This window comes from Thalassophryne amazonica, chromosome 5 (genome assembly GCF_902500255.1).
Source record: "Thalassophryne amazonica chromosome 5, fThaAma1.1, whole genome shotgun sequence".
In the NCBI taxonomy this organism is placed as follows: Eukaryota; Metazoa; Chordata; class Actinopteri; order Batrachoidiformes; family Batrachoididae; genus Thalassophryne; species Thalassophryne amazonica.
The window spans coordinates 132,239,143-132,259,293 of NC_047107.1; the positions used below are offsets into that span (position 1 = coordinate 132,239,143).

General features: G+C 40.8%; 1 protein-coding gene across 1 annotated transcript; it reads right to left on the reverse strand.

Annotated features, from left to right (window-relative positions):
- Window positions 1–3,249: 3,249 nt before the first annotated feature.
- On the reverse strand, window positions 3,250–9,134 carry LOC117510026 (dynamin-1-like). Its single transcript, XM_034169630.1, has 2 exons — window positions 8,807–9,134; window positions 3,250–3,364 (listed from the first exon to the last, which is right to left on the reverse strand). The coding sequence occupies exons 1-2, from the start codon at window positions 8,965–8,967 to the stop codon at window positions 3,250–3,252; spliced, it is 276 nt and encodes a 91-aa protein (XP_034025521.1). The 5' UTR covers window positions 8,968–9,134.
- Between the last annotated feature and the right edge of the window lie 11,017 nt (window positions 9,135–20,151).

Sequence of the window (20,151 nt, forward strand, 5' to 3'; positions counted from 1 at the left end):
CTCTCTCTCCCTCTGTCTGTTTCTCTCTCTCTCTCCCTGTCTCTCTCTCTCTCTCTCCCTGTCTCTGTCTCTCTCTCTCTCTCTTCCCTCTGTCTCTCTCTCTCCCTGTCTCTGTCTCTCATTCTCTCTCTCTGTCTGTCTCTCTCTCTCTCTCCCTCTGTCTCTCTCTCTCTCTTATATAGCGCCAAATCACAACAAACAGTTGCCCCAAGGCGCTTTATATTGTAAGGCAAAAGCCATACAATAATTATGTAAAACCCCAACGATCAAAACGACCCCCTGTGAGCAAGCACTTGGCTACAGTGGGAAGGAAAAACTCCCTTTTAACAGGAAGAAACCTGGTTCCACAGGAGAGGAGCCTGAAAGCTGAAGGCTCTGCCTCCCATTCTACTCTTACAACCCTAGGAACTACAAGTAAGCCTGCCAGTCTGAGAGCGAAGCGCTCTATTGGGGTGATATGGTACTATGAGGTCCCTAAGATAAGATGGGACCTGATTATTCAAAACCTTATAAGTAAGAAGAAGAATTTTTAAATTCTATTCTAGAATTAACAGGAAGCCAATGAAGAGAGGCCATATGGGTGAGATATGCTCTCTCCTTCTAGTCCCCGTCAGTACTCTAGCTGCAGCATTTTGAATTAACTGAAGGCTTTTTAGGGAAACTTTTAGGACAACCTGATAATAATGAATTACAATAGTCCAGCCTAGAGGAAATAAATGCCATGAATTAGTTTTTCAGCATCACTCTGAGACAAGACCTTTCTGATTTTTAGAGATATTGCGTAAATGCAAAAAAGCAGTCCTACATATTTGTTTAATATGCGCTTTGAATGACATATCCTGATCAAAATGACTCCAAGATTTCTCACAGTATTACTAGAGGTCAGGGTAATGCCATCCAGAGTAAGGATCTGGTTAGACACCATGTTTCTAAGATTTGTGGGCCAAGTACAATAACTTCAGTTTTATCTGAGTTTAAAAGCAGGAAATTAGAGGTAATCCATGTCTTATGTCTGTAAGACAATCCTGCAGTTTAGCTAATTGGTGTGTGTCCTCTGGCTTCATGGATAGATAAAGCTGGGTATCATCTGCGTAACAATGAAAATTTAAGCAATACCGTCTAATAATACTGCCTAAGGGAAGCATGTATAAAGTGAATAAAATTGGTCCTAGCACAGAACCTGTGGAACTCCATAATTAACTTTAGTCTGTGAAGAAGATTCCCCATTTACATGAACAAATTGTAATCTATTAGACAAATATGATTCAAACCACCGCAGCGCAGTGCCTTTAATACCTATGGCATGCTCTAATCTCTGTAATAAAATTTATGGTCAACAGTATCAAAAGCAGCACTGAGGTCTAACAGAACAAGCACAGAGATGAGTCCACTGTCCGAGGCCATAAGAAGATCATTTGTAACCTTCCACTAATGCTGTTTCTGTACTATGATGAATTCTAAAACCTGACTGAAACTCTTCAAATAGACCATTCCTCTGCAGATGATCAGTTAGCTGTTTTACAACTACCCTTTCAAGAATTTTTGAGAGAAAAGGAAGGTTGGAGATTGGCCTATAATTAGCTAAGAAGCTGGGTCAAGTGATGGCTTTTTAAGTAATGGGTTTAATTACTGCCACCTTAAAAGCCTGTGGTACATAGCCAACTAACAAAGATAGATTGATCATATTAAGATCGAAGCATTAAATATGGTAGGGCTTCCTTGAGCAGCCTGGTAGGAATGGGGTCTAATAAACATGTTGATGGTTTGGATGAAGTAACTAATGAAAATAACTCAGACAGAACAATCGGAGAGAAAGTGTCTAACCAAATACCGGCATCACTGAAAGCAGCCAAAGATAACGATACGTCTTTGGGATGGTTATGAGTAATTTTTTCTCTAATAGTTAAAATTTTGTTAGCAAAGAAAGTCATGAAGTCATTACTAGTTAAAGTTAATGGAATACTCAGGGAGAGAAGCTGCAGAGAGGTGTGTAAGACTACAACTCTGCTTCCTGGTCCCAACCCTGGATAGTCACGGTTTGGAGGATTTAAGAAAATTGGCCAGATTTCTAGAAATGAGAGCTGCTCCATCCAAAGTGGGATGGATGCCGTCTCTCCTAACAAGACCAGGTTTTCCCCAGAAGCTTTGCCAATTATCTATGAAGCCCACCTCATTTTTTGGACACCACTCAGACAGCCAGCAATTCAAGGAGAACATTGCGGCTAAACATGTCACTCCCGGTCTGATTGGGGAGGGGCCCAGAGAAAACTACAGAGTCCGACATTGTTTTTGCAAAGTTACACACCGATTTAATGTTAATTTTAGTGACCTCCGATTGGCGTAACCGGGTGTCATTACTGCCGACGTGAATTACAATCTTACCAAATTTATGCTTAGCCTTAGCCAGCAGTTTCAAATTTCCTTCAATGTCGCCTGCTCTAGCCCCCGGAAGACAACTGACTATGGTTGCTGGTGTCGCTAACTTCACATTTCTCAAAACAGAGTCGCCAATAACCAGAGTTTGATCCTCGGCGGGTGTGTCGTCGAGTGGGGAAAAACGGTTAGAGATGTGAACGGGTTGGCGGTGTACACGGGGCTTCTGTTTAGGGGCTACGCTTCCTCCTCACAGTCACCCAGTCGGCCTGCTTTCCCGGCTGCTCGGGATCTCCAGGGGGTAACTAATGGCGGCTAAGCTACCTGGGTCCGCACCGACTACAGGGCCTGGCTAGCTGTAGAATTTTCCACGGTGCGGAGGCCGAGTCTCCAATTCGCCCAGCCTGGCCTCCAAAGCTACGAATAAGCTACACTTATTACAAGTACCATTACTGCTAAAGGAGGCCGAGGAATTAATAAACATTTCACACCCAGAGCAGAAAATTGCGGGAGAGACAGGAGAAGCCGCCATGCTAAATCGGCTAAGAGCTAGTAGCTACGCTAAGCTAGCGGAGTCCTAAAACACGCAAAGTGAATAATGTGTAAATAATTTAGAGGTGATTCAGCAGAAGGAGTGCTTTAGTTAAGGCACGTAAAGATTACACTGGGAAACAAATCGTAATCTAGATAACTAGATCAATCTAACTGCGCAGATTAAACAGCTAACAGATACAGAAAAACACCGCTGTCTTTTTCTAAAGGTGACGGCTCGCTGCCTAAAACTTTAAGACCAGATGGTCTTAAAATACCACCAACAATGACATGGTGGTTTTCTCCTGGGCATGTCTGTGACAGACCGACCCACAGGCGTCTGCTTTAGGTCGAGTAGGCGGAGTCTGTAAACATACCAGTCTCACCTGTTGGACAATTAATGAGCTGCAACACCAGGGGGCGCCAAGTGACGATACCTGAACCACGAGGCAAAAAGTCCCTGAGGAGAAAAAAAGTCACATTTAGCTCCAACATAGAAACCATCAGACAGATAAAAAAGTCAACAGAATATTAGACAACGGAGCACAAAATAACACACATGATGTCATGTGACCAGCACCAACCAATATTCAGCCAATCACATTTCAGAGTTGCATCTACTGTGCATACATCATGGTCATGAGTCCAACCCAGGACCTGAGGTCTTCATTCCCAGTGTGGACTGGAGTCTACAACCCCCCCTGGAGGAGACACCAGTCCATCACAGGTTACTTCTCCAGACAAGACCAGAACTCATTTACTGCTGGGTGGACTGTAGCTTCATCCTGCTGTTCCCGTTAGGGGTCGCCACAGCAGATCAATCGTTTCCATCTCACCCTGTCCTCTGTATCTTCCTCTGTCACACCAACCACCTGCATGTCCTCTCTCAGCACGTCCATGAACCTCCTCTTTGGTCTCCCTCTTCTCCTCCTGCCTGGTGGCTCCATCCTCAGCATCCTTCTCCCTATATACCCTGGGTCCCTCCTCTGCACATGTCCAAACCATCTCGATCTCGCCTCTCTGACTTTGTCTCCAAACCGTCCCACCTGAGCTGTCCCTCTGATATGTTCATTCCTAATCTTGTCCATTCTCGTCACTCCCAAAGAGAATCTCAACATCTTCAGCTCCGCCTCCTGTCTTTGTGTCAGTGCCACCGTCTCTAAACCTTCCAACATACAGTTGTGCTCAAAAGTTTACATACTGAGGGAGAATTTCTGTTTTGTTTTGTTTTTTGGCCATTTTTCAGAGAATATGAATGATAACACACTGACTTCTTCCCCTCATGGTTAGCGGTTGGGTCAAACCGTTTATTGTCAGTTGTGTTTCCTCTTTTTAAATCGTAATGACAACAGAAATGACCCAAACGAGCCTGATCAAAAGTTTCCATCCTGCATGTTGATTTCACCGCTCTGAGCTTCAAGTGGAGACAAGCGGAGAAGGATTTTCTTTCACCAAAACAGATCAAATCTAGGTTTGAGATCTCAGATGGACCTTCTGACAGTTTGTAGCTGAACTTTCAGGTCTTCTTTGTAAGAAATTCCTCATCTGTACCACTTCATCATGAAGCTGTAGAACTCCACACACATTTACCATCAGAGTGTCTTACTGTGTGTTTTTCTTCAAAACTGATGTAAATAAAGTCCGAGACATTCAGTGGCAGCTTCACCGTCAGGAAGCCTCGACCACAACAGACTCCAAGCCGTCACCGAGGTTAAAGGGGGCAACACACGGCATCAAGAGTCAGAATCAGAATCCAATTCATGATTCCTGCCGTGCTCCATTGTTGTGAGCTACAAGTCACACAGGATTGTTGTTGAACTTTTTATACCGTGGGATTGTGTATGTTGAGGACTGTTGTTGCAGATTTTTTGTCTCCTGTGTTCCTCGTCTTCTCTCAAGCGATCAGATTCTGCCACAGCTTGACTCGTGTTCCCAGCAGAATTAAAACAACATGATCTCTTTCTGCAAACAAGTTCTGGATCAGAGGCAGTAAATGAGGTTTATTTATAGCAAAACTCGGAGCTCAATGACACGCCATCAGACGCCAGCTGACACCGCAATAACACCAAAACAGTGCGTTTTTTTTCCGGCGTTACACGAGACACAGCAGATGCAGCTGTATGCTGGCCCAGGGTGACCGGGGCTTTGGACTCCGTGAACCTGACCTTGTCCTCTGCCTTGGGAAAGTCTCCAGAACAGGAGAGCAGTGCTGTTGGATCACGGTCACGTCGTTGATGTTAAAACAGATTCCACCAGCCTTCGTTTTGTTGGAGAGTCCTGCGTCTCAGTGCACTCTGAAAAGTTCAAAGCCAGAGTCCAGAATCGATCCACAGAGCCACGACTCCATGAAGCACAGGACAGCAGATGTGGTGAAATCTCAGCTTTTCACATCAGGAGCTGGAGTTCGTCCATTTTATTTTGCAGAGAGCGCACATTGGAGAGGAAGATTCCTGGACGCGGTGTACAGTGGCCACGCCGGCGGAGCCGTACAAGTGCTGCGGCACGCCCCCCCCCCACCCTCCAAGGTGAGACCACCTGGCTAATAAATCCACTGAAGGCTTGAGAAAAATGGGAAATAAATCCACTGGTATTGTTCCAGATCTTCAAGAGCTCTGTGCCGGTGAAAAAGCTCCGGGAGCTGTTGATTATTACAGGAGTAACATACAAAAACAAACAACCAAAGCACTGAGGCGAGTGCACATGGCGCCATCTATTTCCTTTTTTAGGATGGAAACTTTTGATCAGGGTCATTTGGGACGTTTCTGTTGTCATTCTGGTTTAAACAGAGGAAACACAGCTGTTTGACAATACTCCTTGTAACTGATCTATTCCACTGGGCTCCCTCTCATTCACACATTTGTCCTGCCCACTTTCATTCCCCTTCTCTCCACAGCATATCTTCACCTCTCTCTTCTCTCACTACAAATCGTGTCATCTGCAAACATCAGAGTCCATGGAGACTCCTGTCTGATCTTGTCTGTCAACCTGTCCATCACCACTGCAAACAGGACCATTGAATGCACCTCCAGTGGTGGTACCTTCCCAACCCAGTCTCACTGCATGTCGTGATTCAGCAGCACAAAATATACATTAATCTATCGGTTCCTCATATTGCCATGAAAAGTGCTAAATTTTCATCGTGGGAGCACAAATTATTCTAATTCATTCTGTGATGGATGCACAAATTAAAAGTGCAGCGGGGGTGGCAGTTATGGTTATGGCTCGGGGGAGGAGTAGGGTGAGGTTATGGTTATGGTTAAGGTTAGGGTTGGGTATAGGAGTAGGGTTAGTAAAAGTTAAGAAAAATCCCTGTCATGAAATTTGAATCATTTTGTGACGGGAGGACGAAAAAAACTGTGAGACTGGGCTGTACCTTCCTCCTCCCTTTACTCTCGTACCCTCCCTTTAGCTGTCATACTGCAAATATTCCATGTTCAGACTCTCACCTCAACTCGTCCTCATTTCCCACTGCCTCCGGACATTGTCCCAACCTTCTCTTCTTCACACGACAGTAGCACACTTTACGGCAGCACCTTGCTGGAGAACAGTTCTACATCTGGTATGGAAATTCATTCAGTAGACCCCTCCCCTCTCTGAAAGATCCATACAGTTACTGCTGCCTCAGAAGATCCCACAGGATCCAACTCATTCTGGACCCACACTGTTTGAACTGCAGTCCTCAGGGAAGGACAGTTAAAACACAGACATAAGATTAATTCACCCTTTTCTATATTTTACATGCTGTGTGCAGTGACTTTGGAGCACCGCTGGAGGGACGTGTGCAATTTAGTTATATCACATATACACCAACAATAAGGGCTTTCATTCTCTTGTAACCTGCCCATCCTGGTGCAATCCGTGTCACTGATCTGGGCTTTGGACCAGCACTCAGACTGTACCAGCTTGTCCACCTGTGTGGGTGACTTACAGTCAGGTACATCATGTTTGTATTTGTGTGTAATGTAAGTTAAGTGCAGAACACTTGGACAGGTTCTTGGCCCTGATGGATGCCCAGAGGGACTCTGCAGAGCAAGATCTTGCCTGGTTACTCAGTGACTCCACCTTCCAGCTTTGTCTCACTCTGTAAGTGGTCTGTACATTTCAGGATGCTGTCAAAGTCCGTGGACAAGTTGCTGTTGCAGCTTCTGGACTCCAACAGAGAACGTTCTGTAAAGTTCTGCTGCTGTTTAATTTCTGTGCCTCAGTATTTGTGTCCTACGTCTCAAACTTATGGTCAGTCACATTCATTTAGAGGAAACTGTCAGAAGCACGTCTGAGGTGTGGACCGAGTTGTCTGTAGGCTGCGCGGAACAGACCCAGCTGTGGCCTACACTCATTTTGCCTAATTTGGATGATGGACTGTCTTAAAGTTTAGCACAAATAAACAATATCAAATGTATATGTGTTGTTTTCATTCTGATGTGGGCCATTATTACGTTCAACTAGTAACAACTGTAGATTAATTGCTGTATTTTTTGTCTGAGGTGATTGGGTCTGAAGATGAATTGCCCTTTTAGGGATCAATAAAGTTATTTGAACTTGAACACTTTCAAAAGATGTTTGCAGTAAAGCCTGACACTCAGGTTCTAGGAAGGTCTGAGGAGGACGTCATTAATCCACAGCTAATCGATGACGCTGCCAAATCCCTGAGTGCCGGTGAACAGAGTCCAGGTCCTGAACCCAGGTCACTTCCTCATGATCAGGGCTTCATTTTATGAAAGAAAATATCTTCAGCAAAGGTCATGGTCTGAAACTCCTTAGACTAGTCCCTAGACTACTAATGTAATGACTGCGTTATGAGCAGTTTTATGGAGACTTGGACTAAAGAAGACCTGGACTAAAGTTGTACACCTGCCGTACAAAAAGCCTGAATTCTTTTGTCGTTGCACTCTTTGGGGCAAAGATCCAGAACCAAAACCCAAAGTTGTAATGGTGATTCCCTCCTTTTCTCATCCCAGCAATTTTAAAGATGGAACTAGGATGAGCAGCATCAGAACTGCAAAAGTTCTGTTCAGTCAAAATCAGCAAAACTTTTTCAGGGTGGAGGAACCCAAATGTAGCAGCTGGACTCTGCGTTGTGTTGTTATGACTCCGCCTATTCGCTCCCCTCGAGACGCGACCTCACGGTCCCGCTGACCTCTGTGACACTAATACAAACCTGTAAAAACAAAACAAAAAAAAAAAAACAGTGGGCTGGTGGACAAAATGATTCTGGACTTCAGTCTGATTGTCTCCTGCTGTAAATATGGATTTTTCTTTTTCTACGCAGTCCTTCATAGTCAGAAGTCATTTTTAAATTTCATTCATATTTCCATTTTGTTTTCCTTAATTTGATTGTTTTTTCTCTTTTTTCGTTATTGTTAGTTAACATAAGTTAGTATTCACTCACCGACTTTGTACTAAAAGAATAAAATCATGGTTTGTTTAGTTTTTTCTCAGATCTGCATTGATGGTCCAACGAGGGAACATCTCAAGAGGTTCTGGAGATCTTTTCGAAGCGTCTCTGGATAGAAGCAGGCTGGTCTCTCTCCTGGTGACCTGAACCACCTCAGATGGGGGGGTTGAAGTTTTGGACCTTTGGACTGGCGGTCCAACGTGCCTGGTCTGTCTTCAGCTAAAGTTTGAGGATGAAGCCATGGCCTGAAGACCAGGGCCTGGACCCCAGGCGATTGGAGACAGGAGTCCTCAAAGACCCCCTGCTGAAGGATCCAAGGATGCTGAGACTCGGGGATTAACCACCCGGACCTGGACCCGTACCCGGACCAGGAAAAACTTAATGATTCGTTCGAACCACATCTGCAACAAAAACCTAAGTCGGAGAGAAAATGATTTGACTGACATCCCGCTGGCCCCGCCCACTCCCGTATCTGCGGTTGGGCTCGGTTGGGTCTGAAACACTTACTTGCCCACGAAGTTCTCCAGCACCGAGCTCTTGCCGGCGCTCTGGCCGCCCACCACCGCGATCTGCGGCAGGTCCAGGTCCGCGTTCTGGCCGATGGCCGTGAAGGCGTCCTGGAGCCGGTTGACCAGCGGGATCAGGTCCTCCATCCCCCGGTTCCCCATGACGTCACACACAGGATGTCAGGACGCGCGCGCTTCTGGATCGATGGGGATATTGATGATGATGATGATCAGATGACCTGCAGCTCCGCTCTCCTCCCGCGCGCGAGCAGCTGTCACTCACAACAGTAACACCGCCGCACATCCGGCCCGGACCTTCAAAGTAAAAGCGAAAAGACACGATAAGATCAACTGTATTGATCACGAAGGACAGACTGGTGCCGGACAGACAGTCCGTCTGACCTAATAAAACATACAAATAGATCTATTTATCCATGTGCCTACAAACCTCTGCAGCCACCCAGACTTTGATCCTAAGTGGAACCCAAAATCAGGACAAATCAAATCAGACCAACCAGTCGACTTGAAACACATTGCAAGCAAAGTTAGGAGCAGTATAGGTTCCCAGGTCTTCCAGTCGATGGAGCAGCTCTTGAGGAGGTCCTTTTAGCATTTTTCTGCCATCCTCTACTTTCTGTCTGTCCACACAGTTTCACAGCAGGAAGCTTTGGATTGACCATGCTGGGGGAAGGACGGTTCAGGATCTGTGTCTTCTTCAGGATAATGTGAAGGCCAAGCTGAAGGTTTCAAGGATTTTCTGAAGACCTTCTTCCATAAAGGATGACACGCTGCTGTTGTCAGCAGACTAGAAGTCCAGGAGCAAAGTGGTGGTGATTGTCTTCTTGGCTCTTAGTTGGCTCAGATTGAAGAGTTTCCATCCGTTCTGTACACGATGTAAGTTAATGGTGGAACCTCGGCCTTGATCAGGTTTGTTGTCATGAAGATGATGAAGTGTGTTGGAGCAATGACAGAACCCTGCTTTACTCCTGACTGATCATTGAAGGCTTCAGTTTTTGTGCCATTTACCAGAACTTTGGCAGAGGGGTAATCATGGAGAAGCCTCAGGATCTTGAGGAATTTCTCTGGACAGCCCCTTTTGCTGAGAATCTTCTAGGCATGACAGACTGTCAAACACATCTGCCAAGTCAATGAAAGTGGGGTGCAATGGTGGTTTTTGCTCGTGACACATTTCTTACAATTGGCGGACAGTGAAGATCATGTCTGTTGTCCCCCTTGATGGTTGGAAGCTGCTCTGGGTTTCAGAGAGGATGTTTTCTGCTCATGGTCTCAGACGGTTGTTGGCAATACATGTAAGTACCTTTCTGAGGGTAGACAATGAGAAGATCTCACAATGTTTCTGCAGTCAGACTTGTTTCCTTTCTGGTGACAATCACTGAGTCTGTCATGTCTGCAGTTTTCTTCATGAGTCCAGAGCTTGATGACTTGGAACAGTTGCTGTTGGAGGATGGGGCTTCCTTCTTTAAAGACTTCAACAGTGATGGTGTCTTCACCAGACCTTGTGTTGTTTTCATGCTTTTAAGGGCAATGAGAGGTTCTTTGAAGATCGGGGTTTGGCTGAGATCTAAAATCTTCATGCTTTGTGTTCATGGAGGACAACTCAATGTCAGTCAGCAACATCACCTCCAGAGAGACAAATGTCACAAAAGTGAAAAACTAAATAAGAGTAAAGATAATATGAGGGTAACATGGGGAATTATAAAAAGTGTGATTGATAGTGATGGAACGAAAGAAACTATTCCAAATTACTTTGTTAAGGAAAATAAAGAGATATATGATATAAAAGAAGTTGCAAATGGGTTTAATGATTATTTTTCAAATGTAGGGTCAAGTCTGGTGGGAAATAAACCAATAATAGAAGATAAATTATGTACATTGGTAAATACGGTCAATAGTATTTTCCTGTACAATGTGGAAAAAGATGAAATAAGAAATATTGTAAAAAACTGTGTAAGCAAAAGATCAACTGACCATGAAGATTTAGACATGATGACTGTAAAAAGTATAATAGAAATTGTTATTGAACCATTTACTTATATTTGTAATCTGTCTCTGTCAACTGGGGTTTTTCCAGATGAAATGAAAATTGCTAAGGTAGTCCCATTATATAAAAATGGAGACAAACATAATTTTTCTAATTACAGGCCAGTATCATTGCTTCCACAGTTTTCTAAAATTATGGAAAAAGTTTTTGTAACAAGATTGGATAAATTTATTGAGAAACATCATATTTTAAATAATGCTCAGTATGGATTCAGAACAAAACATTTGACAGCTATGGCAATTATGGAATTAATAGAGAAAATATCAACTGCAATAGATAATAAGGATTATTTTGTAAGTATTTTTATTGACTTGAAAAAGGCTTTTGATGTTATAGACCACTCAAGATTGCTCCACAAGTTACAACAATATGGAATAAGAGGTGTTGCACATCAGTGGGTAAAAAGCTACTTAGAAAATAGAAAACAGTTTGTTCAGATAAATAATACCAAATCAGAATTGTGTAACATTATTTATGGAGTACCACAAGGATCGGTACTTGGACCCAAACTGTTTATTTTGTATATCAATGATTTTGTGAATGTATCCAATGTGCTTGGCAGCATTTTATTTGCTGATGATACAACGCTGTTTTACTCTGGATCAGATATACAGGAAGTAGCACAAGTGATAAATACAGAGTTGGAAAAAGTTAAACATTGGTTTGATATAAACAGATTGTCACTAAATATTAATAAGACAAATTTCATATTGTTTAATGATAGAGCGAAAAAAATAATGTGTCATTACAAATAGATGTAATGGATATACAAAGGGTAAAAGAAATGAAATTTTTAGGAGTCATGATTGATGAAGATCTTACATGGAAGTCACACATAAATTACATAAAAGGAAAAATAGCGAAAGCCATTGCTGTTTTGCATAAAGTAAAATATTCATTAAATAGTTATGGTTTATTAACATTGTACAATTCATTGATTGTCCCATATTTAACTTACTGTGTAGAAATCTGGGGATCAACATATACAACCTATATACAACCTTTATTTATTTTGCAGAAAAGAGCTTAAAAGTGATTAGTAACAGTGGTTTTAGAGATCCATCTAATCCATTGTTTATTAAGTATAGGGTACTTAAATTTCATGATTTAGTCGATTTGAAAATATTACAAACGATGTACCAAGTTAATAAAAATACTTTACCAACAAACATTCAAAATATGTTTGAAAAAAGAGTAAGTAGTTATAAATTGAAAGGAATAGAAGTCTTTAAAAAAGAAAAGAAAAAAAGAAATTTAGAACCAAAGTAAAGGAAAGGAGTATTGCAGTAAATGGTGTCAAATTATGGAACAATCTTAATAAAGAAATTAAAGAATTAAGGTCGCTTAAATTATTTAAAAAACATATTAAATTAGATGTATTAAGTAAGTATGAAACTATGAAGTAAGTCAGTGGGCTGCAAGAAAGTCAAAAAAAAAAAAGTAAACTGTTAATAATGTTTGGAGTGTCTTAAGTTTAAATGTAACCTGTCAGTGATGTAATCTATTAATTAATGGTCATAATTATGAAATGGGTCAGTGGTATGTGACAAGTTAAAGAAATGCAATCTGTTAAATAATGTTGACTATGATGCTGTATATTGAAAGATTGTATTGTTAAAAGGGGCAGAAATCATAAGACTTGTTCTTCTTTCTGCTCCTTTTCATTCTGGTATTGTGGTGCTTTTGTTTTTTGCTTTTCTGTTTTTTCTTTTAAATGAATGAAATAAATATTAAAGAAAAAAAAAATGAAGCTCCGTACACACTGTATACACACACAGCACATAAAGTGCACAAAGTATACACAGTACACACTGTATACACACAGCACATAAAGTATACACAGTACACACTGTATACACACAGCACATAAAGTATACACAGTACACACTGTATACACACAGCACATAAAGTATACACAGTACACACTGTATACACACACACCAAAGTACACAAAGTATACACAGTACACACTGTATACACACAGCACATAAAGTATACACAGTACACACTGTATACACACAGCACATAAAGTATACACAGTACACACTGTATACACACACACCAAAGTACACAAAGTATACACAGTACACACTGTATACACACAGCACATAAAGTATACACAGTACACACTGTATACACACACACCAAAGTACACAAAGTATACACAGTACACACTGTATACACACAGCACATAAAGTATACACAGTACACACTGTATACACACAGCACATAAAGTATACACAGTACACACTGTATACACACACACCAAAGTACACAAAGTATACACAGTACACACTGTATACACACAGCACATAAAGTATACACAGTACACACTGTATACACACACACCAAAGTACACAAAGTATACACAGTACACACTGTATACACACAGCACATAAAGTATACACAGTACACACTGTATACACACAGCACATAAAGTATACACAGTACACACTGTATACACACACACCAAAGTACACAAAGTATACACAGTACACACTGTATACACACACACCACTTAAAGTACACAAAGTATACACAGTACACACTGTATACACACAGCACATAAAGTATACACAGTACACACTGTATACACACAGCACACACTGTATACACACATACCACTTAAAGTACACAAAGTATACACAGTACACACTGTATACACACATACCACTTAAAGTACACAAAGTATACACAGTACACACTGTATACACACAGCACATAAAGTATACACAGTACACACTGTATACACACAGCACACACTGTATACACACATACCACTTAAAGTACACAAAGTATACACAGTACACACTGTATACACACAGCACACACTGTATACACACATACCACTTAAAGTACACAAAGTATACACAGTACACACTGTATACACACATACCACTTAAAGTACACAAAGTATACACAGTACACACTGTATACACAGCACATAAAGTGCAAAAGTATACACAGTACAAACTATATACACACAGCACACACTATATACACACAGCACATAAAGTGCACAGTATACACAGTACACACTGTATACACAGCACATAAAGTGCAAAAGTATACACAGTACAAACTATATACACACAGCACATAAAGTGCACAAAGTATACACAGTACACACTGTATACACACACACCAAAGTACACAAAGTATACACAGTACACACTGTATACACACAGCACATAAAGTATACACAGTACACACTGTATACACACACACCAAAGTACACAAAGTATACACAGTACACACTGTATACACACAGCACATAAAGTATACACAGTACACACTGTATACACACACACCAAAGTACACAAAGTATACACAGTACACACTGTATACACACAGCACATAAAGTATACACAGTACACACTGTATACACACAGCACATAAAGTATACACAGTACACACTGTATACACACACACCAAAGTACACAAAGTATACACAGTACACACTGTATACACACACACCACTTAAAGTACACAAAGTATACACAGTACACACTGTATACACACAGCACATAAAGTATACACAGTACACACTGTATACACACAGCACACACTGTATACACACATACCACTTAAAGTACACAAAGTATACACAGTACACACTGTATACACACAGCACACACTGTATACACACATACCACTTAAAGTACACAAAGTATACACAGTACACACTGTATACACACATACCACTTAAAGTACACAAAGTATACACAGTACACACTGTATACACACAGCACATAAAGTATACACAGTACACACTGTATACACACAGCACACACTGTATACACACATACCACTTAAAGTACACAAAGTATACACAGTACACACTGTATACACACAGCACACACTGTATACACACATACCACTTAAAGTACACAAAGTATACACAGTACACACTGTATACACACATACCACTTAAAGTACACAAAGTATACACAGTACACACTGTATACACAGCACATAAAGTGCAAAAGTATACACAGTACAAACTATATACACACAGCACACACTATATACACACAGCACATAAAGTGCACAGTATACACAGTACACACTGTATACACAGCACATAAAGTGCAAAAGTATACACAGTACAAACTATATACACACAGCACATAAAGTGCACAAAGTATACACAGTACACACTGTATACACACAGCACATAAAGTATACACAGTACACACTGTATACACACAGCACATAAAGTATACACAGTACACACTGTATACACACAGCACATAAAGTATACACAGTACACACTGTATACACACACACCACTTAAAGTACACAAAGTATACACAGTACAAACTATATACACACAGCACATAAAGTGCACAAAGTATACACAGTACAAACTATATACACACAGCACATAAAGTGCACAAAGTATACACAGTACACACTATACACACACACCACTTAAAGTACACAAAGTATACACAGTACAAACTATATACACACAGCACATTACGTGCACAAAGTATACACAGTACAAACTATATACACACAGCACATTACGTGCACAAAGTATACACAGTACAAACTATATACACACAGCACATTACGTGCACAAAGTATACACAGTACAAACTATATACACACAGCACATAAAGTGCACAAAGTATACACAGTACACACTGTATACACAGCACATAAAGTGCAAAAGTATACACAGTACAAACTATATACACACAGCACATAAAGTGCACAAAGTATACACAGTACACACTGTATACACACAGCACATAAAGTATACACAGTACACACTGTATACACACAGCACATAAAGTATACACAGTACACACTGTATACACACACACCACTTAAAGTACACAAAGTATACACAGTACAAACTATATACACACAGCACATAAAGTGCACAAAGTATACACAGTACAAACTATATACACACAGCACATAAAGTGCACAAAGTATACACAGTACACACTGTATACACACACACACCACTTAAAGTACACAAAGTATACACAGTACAAACTATATACACACAGCACATTACGTGCACAAAGTATACACAGTACAAACTATATACACACAGCACATTACGTGCACAAAGTATACAAAGTACAAACTATATACACACAGCACATTACGTGCACAAAGTATACACAGTACAAACTATATACACACAGCACATAAAGTGCACAAAGTATACACAGTACAAACTGCATAGACAGCACATTAAGTGCACATTCATTATACATTCATTCAAACATACAAACATTCATTGTACGAATAATGAATGATTTATGAGTTCAATGGTACAAATATTTAATTCAGTGAAAGCTGGAACAAATCATTCAACTCGGCTTTGCTTCATTGAATGGTTTGTTCCAGCTTTCACCTTGTGATATATTCAAACCATTGAACTAATAAAAATTCATTATTTGTATTATATATATATATATATATATATAAAAAGCTTGCTGATGATATAGGTTTGTACAAAGCACATAAAGTGCACAAAGTATACACAGTACAAACTATATACACACAGCACATTAAGTGCACAAAGTATACACAGTACAAACTATATACACACAGCACATAAAGTGCACAACGTATACACAGTACAAACTGCATAGACAGCACATTAAGTGCACAAAGTATACACAATACAAACTATATACACACAGCACATAAAGTGCACATTCATTATACATTCATTCAAACATACATTGTACGAATAATGAATGATGTATGAGTTCAATGGTACAAATATTTAATTCAGTGAAAGCTGGAACAAACCATTCAACTCGGCTTTGCTTCATTGAATGGTTTGTTCCAGCTTTCACCTTGTGATATATTCAAACCATTGAACTCATAAAAATTCATTATTTGTATTATATATATATATATATATATATATATATATATATATATATAAAAGCTTGCTGATGATATAGGTTTGTACAAAGTACATAAAGTGCACAAAGTATCCACAGTACAAACTGTACACACTGTACATTCTGTATATGCAGTAGATGAAGTCAATGTCACAATGCACAGCGAGTGAATGAATAATGCAACTTGTAAAGCACTTTGAGTGTCTTGTAAATTGCTCTGTAGATCCAAGTCATGATTATTATTACATTCTGTTTACACAGTACAAAGTATACACTCAGTTTATGTTTATTTGAAATGGGACAATGCATATTAATGAACATAATTACATGTAAATATGCTGGATTATAGCAGGATGCTAATTTCCATCCGTAGTCCCAGTAACATAGTAACACACAACATACCAAAAATAAATTAATCATGACAGAAGGACAATTAAAACCGAATATACATACGAATGGGCAATTCTACGGTAACGGAATTACAACAGCAGCAAAATCTGGAATTCCGTTACCGTAGAATTGCCCAAATATTTACAATTCATAGCAATAATTGATAGTTAATAAGCAGCCGACAGGTGGAGGAACCAAAAGAGTTTCCTGATGGATGTTGAGGTGCAAAAGTACTGTATTAAAGTGACAGGTGCAAAGTGCTTCAGTGCCTGGTTGTAATTGTGTATTACAGTACTAGGTTGTACTGCACGATGCCCAGTACACTCATTGCATATGCACAAGTGTAAATATTGCACAGGGTGTCATACACAAATTTATTGTGTAAAGACTACTAAACCATGTAATAACATAAAGTACACAAGGGCATTGTGTACATATAACTAAAAAAAAACCTCGAATGGTGCCTCCACAGTTGAATTGTGTACTATACTGTGCATACTTTGTGTACTGTGTACACAAAGTATGCACAGTACACAAAATACAGACTATACATTCTGTATTTTGTGTACTGTGCATACTTTGTGTACACAGTACACAAAGTATGCACAGTATAGTACACAATTCAACTGTAGAGGCCATCGGTGAAATGGTTACAAATCGGATTGGAGCCTGGATGACTGGTACAAAGCAGAGGGTTGTGGTGAATGGTTGGTCTTCAGACTGGGCCAATGTATCCAGTGGCATCCCTCAAGGCTCGGTGCTAGGGCAGACCATCTTCATCACTTATATCAATGATGAGGGAGTAACCAGTGACCTACTAAAGTTCGCTGACGATATTAAAATTTTCAGAAATGTTGCCACTGTAGAACAGGCCTTCACCCTGCAGGAGGACTTACACAAGCTCTACGACTGGAGCCTTGAATGGCAGATGCTCTTCAACAGTGGGAAATGTAAATGCCTTCACCTGGGTCTTGATAAACCCAGATATGATTATTTTATGTGCAATGACTTGACAGAAAGTGCAGAAGAGGAGAAAGATTTGGGAGTCCTCATACATGAGAGTCTCGGTCCCAGCAAATGTGGCAGCCATTGTGAAGACTGCAAACAGAGTACTTGGTATAGTACTGAGGACCTGTGAAGACAGAAGCATGGAGAACATGCTCAGACTTTATAAGGCACTGGTCAGGCTGCACTTGGAGTACTGTGTGCAGGCATGGAGACCTTGTTTCCAAAAGGACATAGATAACATAGAGAAAGTGCAGTGCAGAGCCACAAAGATGACAATTAATCTCCAGGAAAAGGATTATGATACCAGACTGAAAGAGACAGGTATCATAGAAATCAGGAGACTTAGAACTGACCTTATCAAAGTGTTCAACATTGTGAATGGACTGGAAGACATAGATCCAGATGTCTTGTTTGAGTTCAGGAGAGGCCGCCAAGGTACCAGGGGTCACCGTCACAAAATGTTCAAGGAAAGGTCTAAGCCCCTTCTCAGAAAGTACTTTTTCACACAACACATTGTAGAAGAGTGGACCGGTTTACCAGACAGAGCCACATGTGCCACATCAGTAAATGACTTCAAGAGTCAAATCGATCCGTTGGTCAGGAAGAGGAGGGGGCTTCGTACAAGTCAGCGCAGACTTCCTGCCCCCGTATTGACTGCCGTACAAGACGACAACTTCCTCTATGAGGTGTAGTGTTGACGGTGGATTCAAGGTAAATTCTGTATACACAATACACAAAGTACACCTTGTTGAATCTAAATGCGGTCCAACCGCAAGCTGTACTGAATAAAATGGGCAGTGAGCCGGCGGGGCTCTTGGTGGAACTGTTGTCCCTGTATTAGTGGTAAATGTTCACCAGGTGGCACAGTTGCTTCATTTGAAGAATCTTGAGCTGCTGTGTCCATTAGTGATGGAATTTTAGTTAATTAGTGAATTTTATTGCTCATTTTACGACTTATTATAATGAAACAAAATCACGAAAATTCACTTTTGGCACATTTTTCCAAACTGAGTGCTGTAGTATAACCAGCAGGAGACCACTGATGTGTGCAGTGAATTTGGTGACAACACACCTGAATTTATTGAATATATTGGTCTGGTCTTGTTTTTGCACTTTGTCAGCGGTCCCTAAGCTTTCCGTTTCTCTGCGTCTGCTCGTTCAGATCAGTGTTATTTTTTCCGGCTCATATGGATAAAAATAAGGTTGTAGCTTGTTGTCCACCTTCCTGAGGTTAGAAACTAGTGTTTGTTTTTGTACAACGTTTCTGTTCAGATTATTGAGCCGTTTACCAGAGGGGGAGGTTTCTGTCCTCTGTGAGTTTGACAGGTGGACTGTCCCAGTCAAACTCCATCTGACACTGTCCCCGGAGCAGGGCACATCCAGTGGGACCAGGCGCTTGACTCCAGAGGCCAGAGCTGCTCGGATCACCCCCCCCCCCCCCAAAAAAAAATCACTTTTGCAGTGATCAAGTTCACGATCAAGATTCCCTGCAGTAACTGATCTGTAAACTAAAATCCATAAACTACTTAAACTGAATATATATATGTATATATATATATATATATATATATTTTCATACATGAGGTCTGTTAGAAAAGTATCTGACCTTTTTATTTTTTTCAAAAACTTTATGGATTTGAATCATGTGCGCCTGCATCAGCCAAGCTTGAACCTTCGTGCGCATGTGTGAGTTTTTTTCACACCTGTCGGTTGCGTCATCCGACTGTGGGCAGGCTTTGTGGGAGGAGTTGTCCAGCCCCCTCGGCGGATTTTCATTCTCAGCAAACAGCTGAGCTACTGCTGCTTTGCTCCATGAAAATCTTTTCAGAAAAGGTGTCAGACAGCCAGGTGGAAACCATTTGGAAAATTCAGATGGCTTTTGGTGAAGATTCTATTAGCATCACACGGATTAAGGACCATTACAACCGTATTAAAAACGGCCCACAGCGGCGGAAGGCGCCGCGCAGCCATCGACAGGGTGGAACGACCAGATCATTTCCAAAG